The following is a 6,807-nucleotide window of genomic DNA, read 5'->3' as shown; positions in this document are numbered from 1 at the left end:
GTTGCGGTGCGGCCGCCTGCAGTGCCGGGCACGGCCGTGGGATGGAGCCGTCCCCGCGGCCGTGGGATGGAGCAATTCCTGTGGCCGTGGAATGGAGCAGTCCCCGAGGCAGTGGGAGGGAACAGTCTCCGCATCCCGTGAGATGGAGCCGTCCCAGCGTCGCGTGGGATGCAGCAGTTCCCGCATCCCGTGGGAGGGAACAGATCTCTCGTCCCGTGGGATGGAGCCGTCCCCGAGACTGTGGGAGGGAACAATCCCCGCGTCACATGGGATGCAGCAGTTCCCGAGGGATGCAGCGGTTCCCGAGGGATGCAGCAGTTCCCGTGGGATGGAGCCGTCCCCGCGCGGCTGTGCCGGGGCAGCCCCAGCACTTCCCCGACTCGGCGCTTTGGATTTGGGGCATTCCCGGGACCTCGGCTGCCCTGGGATGTGCGGGGGGAGCGGGGCAGGAGCAGGGCAGGCTCAGCCCCTCCAGCAGAAGCTTTGGGGTCCCTGGTGCCCAGAGCAGCTGTGGCTGCCCCTGGATCCCTGGCAGTGCCCAAGGCCAGGCTGGACATTGGGGCTTGGAGCAGCCTGGGACAGTGGGAGGTGTCCCTGCCCATGGCAGGGGTGGCACTGGATGAGCTTTAAGGTCCCTTCCAGCCCAAACCACTCTGGGATCATATGAACAACCTAAAGTCCCAGCGAAATCCACATTTAAACTGTGAGGGAACAGAGCAACATTCCAAAAGCACCCAAAGAGCCATTTTCAGAAGTAAGTTCCATTTAAATGTTTAAAAGCTTTCTGTAATTGCACCACAAAAATAACTTGGTTAAATTAATCTTACCTGCACATAATTTCTGTTTCATAGAATCAGAGAGTCCCAGAATGGTTTAGGTTGGAAGGGGCCTTAAAGCCCATCCAGTGCCACCCCTGCCATGGGCAGGGGCACCTTCCACTGTCCCAGGCTGCTCCAAACCCCATCCAACCTGGCCTTGGACACTTCCAGGGATGCAGGAGCCTCCCCACCCTCACTGTAATTCCTCCTTTTATCTATTCCAAACGCACCCTCTTTTAAATTAAAACCATCACCCCTGTTTTTAAGAAGCAGGGTAAGGAATTTAAGTTTGCTTGGCTGAGAGCTGCAATCTGCCAGAGCTTTAGGTTGTTATAGATTTACCGGTTGAGTGACACTGCTCTGAATTCCCTGGGCAGATCAGATATTCTCAGCCAAGGAGTAAGAACCAGCTGCTACATGCTGGAAGTGGGGTACCAAGTGCTGACTGCATTTTACAGTACCAAAAAAAAAAAAAGAAAAAAAAATGCTCAGGAGCAATGAGTTAATCTGTTAATCTGAGTTCATCTGTTGCTCTCTTCAGGGAACACCTTTGAAGACTATTTGAGGATCCTACAGCGTGTCCCAGACAAAGGAGCTGCTGCCTACATGAGAGGTCAGTGGGGAGTCCAGGGTGGGGGAAAGAGCTGGGAAAAGGAGATTTCAGAGCTGTTTGAAGAGCTGCTCGTGTTGTTCACACCAGGTTAAGTGGCAAATAGGTTTTCTGGCTGAATGGGCATTTCCTAGGAAAAAAATTCCTTTGCTCTCCTGGAATGCAGTTGGCAAACCCCTATCTGATCCTAGAGACTTCTTTTTAACTTGACAAAAATAAAAGGAAATAAAAGATTTACCTTCTGCACACCACAGAGGAATGTACATCTCCACAAACTGTACAATCCCCATGAACATGGAAAAACATTAATGTACATCTCCATGAATTCCCTTCAAATGCCAAGTGGGGAAGTAATGGAGGTGAACATTCACGTGTTTCTGTCCTGGGTTTCCTGAGGACTGGGTAAATCCTTGGAAGTTTTAGTGCCCCACTTCCACGTGTGAGCTCCCAGCTGTCTGACCAGTAGTTCTCCTGGAGTTTCCTGCAGGAAACCACTGAGCAGGTCTCTCCTTTTACCAGGGAGCACTGCTGGAAGTCTCCTAGGGCTGAACTGCAGTCAGTGGAGCTGAGTTAACACCCCTTTGCTTTGCTTCCCAGTGTCCAGCGCCGTGAACAGCTCCAAGCTGAGCCTGGTGGAGAAGGGGGTCTGTGAGGCCATCCAGTGCAAGAGCCAGGAGCTGGTGATCATGGAAGAAGGCCTCTACTTGATCTTTTGCCACTTGAACTTTCACTTTCCCAACTGCTCCAAGAGCCCCATTGACCTCAAGATCGAGCTCCTGGTGAACGACAGGGTCGACAGGCAGACGTTATCCACGCTGTGCGCCTCAGACACGTGCCAAGACAAGACTTTTAAGACCTTGCTCCAGCTGCACCTGACGCACCTGAACGTGGAGGACCGAGTATCAGTAACACTGAACCACCCCGAATTCCTGAATGACGTTTCCCTTCCCAATGAAAACGTTCTCGGGGTCTTGAGGTACAGCGATGGAATGTGAGCAGCTCCCTGACTTCCCGCTGCTGCCCAGGCTCTTCCTCTGAACACCAGTAGCCTGCTTTCACTAGGCACCACCTTGGTTTAAATTTCCCACCTTACCTCATCCCTAGGGTGAACAAGGAACTTTGTGAGTGTCCCAGAAAAAAACACTGCAAGAGCCACAGCTGCCAGGTTCCCTGGCTTGGCTCCGGGTGGGATTGTTGGAGTATCCAGCACAAAACTCACAGACCCACCAAGGGCTCCTCGAAACAAACACAGATTAAAACACAGCCAGATCATGGGAAGAATCTACAATATGGAGACTTTTAGGGTCACAAACTGCTGGCGCAGCACCTGCGCTCAGGACAGGGGGAAATCTGTTTAACTCTGTTTTACAGAGTAGTGTTTTAACCTGGTCTTTCCAAAAAAACAACAGTCAAAGCTTGCAGTCAAGGCTTTTCTTTACCACAGGCACACAACGACAACTCTGGAGTAGTAATGATGAAATTATTGACTCTCGGGCTGGTAGCTGAAACTCTGGGGCAGGACATAGGAGATACGGGATTTACCGGATATTTCTGTGCTGCATTCTGCTATGGACTTTATGCCATTTCCTTCAAGTGTCTTCCTTGTCACTATTTATCCATCTTTTCTATTTAAATATAAAGCTCTTTGGGACAGAGACTTTGTCTAAGCAGAGTGCTCAGCCTCTGTTCTCCCCTGGGCTTCCCAGACCTTTTCATATTAAATATTAAAACAGCAACGGAGTTGCGAATCTGGCAAATTGCAAAGTTCATTAGGGTGCATTTTCCTCGAGTGCTGCCCTGCCAGTTTGGTGGTCCCTGTGTGACACAGACCACACTGGCTGAGAATCCTCCTCCAGCACCAGCACTTTTTGGAAAGCCAGGACTCCAGACTTCCCCAAAGTCCAGACTTTCCCAAAGATGGTTTCAGACTGGCCCTCAGCTGAGAGCTGAGATGTTTGGGCAGGCCAGAGGATGGGTGGTATTTGAGCTTCTTTGATTCCTGGAATGTTTAGAGAATGCAGGATAAAAGAGCAATCTCAGCCCCTCTTTTTCCATGAACTGTCATAACCCAGGAATTTATTTGCAATTTCATTCTTACAGTGTGGGGTGGGAAGGGATTGAGATGTTCCCAAAGCTGGTGCCAGTTCAGTCCTTCCCCTTTTCCCTTCATCTCTGGGATCCCAGCAAGGCCTTTTCTCACCATTATTGGAGTTTTTCCCCTTGCACAACTGACATTTTTCTATGACTGGAGCTTGGCAAACTCTCCACAGCAAACATTTAGTCATAGATTGAGTTTCTGGCTGCAGAAGTCCGGTGGTTTATCACCCAAGCTCAGTGGATGCTGGTGACTGATGTAGCTCCTTTTGTGTGCTCACGCTCCAAATATTCCTCAGAGCAGTAATTTGTTTCTTGTTTTACATGACCAGAAACTGATGGTGCATATCAATGAGGTTTTGTCTCGTCGACCAAGTGACTTCAAAATACACCAGACACTTTCCAAAGGTCAGGAGGAACTGATATGATTCACTGCTAGAGATACCTACTTTCTATTTGGATAAACATCGATGCAAACAAAAATTCCTTCTGCTGTTAATGACTCAGCAAAAAAGAAAAGAAAAGAAAACTAAATCTAAAAGAAAAACCCAAAACACATGGATTTAGTTGTCTTTTCTTCCTTTTTCCCTTAGCGAAGAGAAATTTATTTTTATAAGAGTCAGCTGGCCCTGCCTATGACTTTGTCACGTCCTCTGGGATCTCCTCACCCCTCTGGGCCCTATAAATCTCTCATGTCTCTGAACAGGGATTTTAACTCATATTTGCCTCCACTTTGACACGCACAACCAACTTCCAGAGAAGTTAAAGCAAGCCTGGCAGTGAGGGATCACAGCTCCTGAATATAGCAGCAGTCAGTGAGTGAGAAGATGCATCTCCTCACACATCCCACCACTCCTCCTCTCGCTTGAGGCTTTGAACTGAAAGAGAAAGGGCATTCTTTAAAACATAAAGCAGCTCTCCCTGCACAGGCTGATTTTATTCTATTATTTTGCCAGATGGAGAAAACCCTGACAAAGCAGTGCTAAGCTGCTCAGCCCCAGGCTTTTTAATACCTCTGGGTATAGAAATCTGGCCTCTACCCCATTGCCTCTGAGGAATAAGAATAAATTATAGCCAGAAAGAGAGCCCATTAATAGGGGCCAATTTCTCCACCAGTTACAAAAATGTTAAATGGCTTTTGCTGAAGCAAGGTCCCGAGCCAGGCAGACTCCAAGTCACTTCATTCTTTCATCCCTTTTCCTTCTTTATTTTTTTTTCCCCTAAGTTTTTTTGAAGCAGGTCATTTCAACAACAAACTTGCACTTAAAAAAATATCCAGGCTGGTCCTTCCCATGAGGATGTGTCATTCCAGCAGCATCAGGAGCAATTCCCTGTGGGGAACAGCCCTGTTTGCAGCAGGAGAGTCCTGGCTCTGCCCAGGAGCATCTCCTGGGGCACCACACCTTGCTATGGTTCCCCGTCACAGGGCTCAGCCCAGGAGAGGAGAGGGATCCTAAAAGCACTGAAGTCATGGAAAAATTGTGAAAATTCCTTCCCTGGTCCTCAGATGTGGCAAATGTGGGGTTTTCTGTGCCCGTGTGTGATTGCCAACTCCACCAGACCCAGGGAGCAGCAACAATCCCATAGCTCTGTTCTGTAGAGGGGTTTGGACCCTTCCCAGACACTGAGAAAGCTGTGCTCTTAATCTGCTATCTGCTTGGCCATGGGGCATCCATAGGATTTATCCATAATCTTGGTTGATAGGAAAAAAAATGCCTAGTATTGGCTTAATTCAGTCTGTTGTTAATTGCTGTGGAAATTTGTAACAGGGACTTCAATAGCAGTCAAGCTGATGTAACACATTCCCATCCCAGCTCACCCAGGGGCAGCAACCCAAAATCTGATCAGGTTTAATATCAGAGATCACAGAGCTGGATCTGAGCTGTGCTGGAGCTGTGAAGGCTTTGAAACCACGGGTACAATCAGATTTCACAAGACTCAGTGACACCTCCCATGAAATTGGCCCAAACCCAAACTCCTCAAAGCTCAGCTCTGAAAATTAGGCCACGGCTTATCTGACACAGATTCATTATTCACGGAGGGACTTTCACATTCACTTCTGGGTTTGTTTCATTTTTTGCTCAGCACAAGGGAAAAACATCACAGACATTTAGAAAGAAATCCCTTCCTGTGCTGAGGGCCAGCCAGGGGCTGTTGGCAACCTAAAAATGCACAGAGGTCCCTATTTAAAGATCCCACTTGGATCAATAGGGCACTGACCTGTGCAGCGACTGCCTGACTCTGCACTGCTCTGATCCATCCAGATTCCTCAGGAGAGCAAGCAGCAGTCTGCAAAATCCTTGGCTAATTGCTCAGGTTCTCAAATTAACATTATGATTATTATGATGATTATTATTCTTTATGTTACTCGATAAAAAAATTCAAAGCAGCTCCACTGTTTCCAGCACCCTATCCTGAAGATGACATAAGAAAGGGACTACTCAACACAAATAATCAACCTAAAAAGCAAAATAAATAAGAAACTTTTATTTTTGGGACCTTCAAACAGGTCTCTAAAGAAGATACAACTTGTGTTTGGTGCGAACAGCAAGAGAAAACCTCAGAGCAAAGGCAGCTTCTGGAGGGAGAATGACTGAAATAAATGCAAATTCTGATGAGCAACACTTGAGGCAGCAGGAGCTGCACATAGTGACCTCAAAACCTCGTCCACCCTCCACTTTTAATGGTTTTAATTGGCTCAGTTTCAAGGAACGTGAGGATATGGGGTCTTGGAAAAATGTTTTGGAAGAGCACATTCTGCAGTCAGACCTGGAACCCCCCGCCCCCATCCCCCACACTTTAAATTCCCAGTTTTTCTTTTCACTGCTGACCCCAGGAGCTTGAAGATTTGGGATGGAGGAGGGTGGCGTCCCAAGAAGGACAGCATGGCACTGTCTGAAATTCAGGCTCAAGGAGAAATTCAGGTGCTTCCAAGGAGAGGGAGGATTGTGAAACCCCAGAGCGGGACATTTCCATGGGGGCAGAGCCTTCTCCATGCTCAGCATTCCCTGGGATTGCAGCAGCCTCGCTGCTCTGTTGCAATCAGGGATGCTGCACACCAAGAGTGAAGCCATCTGTTTTTCCTGAGTTGCCATATCCCGCAGTCCTGACATTCCATTTCCCTTCATGTCAACAGCTTCTAAATTTAGGCTCTCTAATTCCTTCTTAGAGGCAATGTGAAACAGGAAGCTCCAGGTGAGTCAGAGCACCCAAAATAGCTGCCCAGAAAAGCCAGGCTCAGCTGCTCAGTGAGTCTTTACTCAGTCCAGCCACCTCAGGCTCAAA

General features: G+C 48.3%; 1 protein-coding gene across 1 annotated transcript in view; it reads left to right on the top strand.

The window, feature by feature from the left end:
* The window catches only part of TNFSF8 (tumor necrosis factor superfamily member 8), a 20,232-nt gene extending 16,154 nt beyond the window's left edge, over positions 1–4,078 (top strand). Inside the window, exons 3-4 of the mRNA XM_008638358.2 lie at positions 1,360–1,431; positions 2,026–4,078. Coding sequence (XP_008636580.1) covers positions 1,360–1,431; positions 2,026–2,423 — 470 coding nt within the window. The 3' untranslated portion in view covers positions 2,424–4,078. The remainder of the gene's footprint in view (positions 1–1,359; positions 1,432–2,025) is intronic.
* The last annotated feature ends 2,729 nt before the right edge of the window (positions 4,079–6,807 follow it).

The sequence above is a fragment of the Corvus brachyrhynchos genome, unplaced genomic scaffold (genome assembly GCF_000691975.1).
Source record: "Corvus brachyrhynchos isolate BGI_N302 unplaced genomic scaffold, ASM69197v1 scaffold305, whole genome shotgun sequence".
Lineage (NCBI taxonomy): Eukaryota > Metazoa > Chordata > Aves > Passeriformes > Corvidae > Corvus > Corvus brachyrhynchos.
This window is presented reverse-complemented; position numbering and strand designations above follow the sequence as displayed.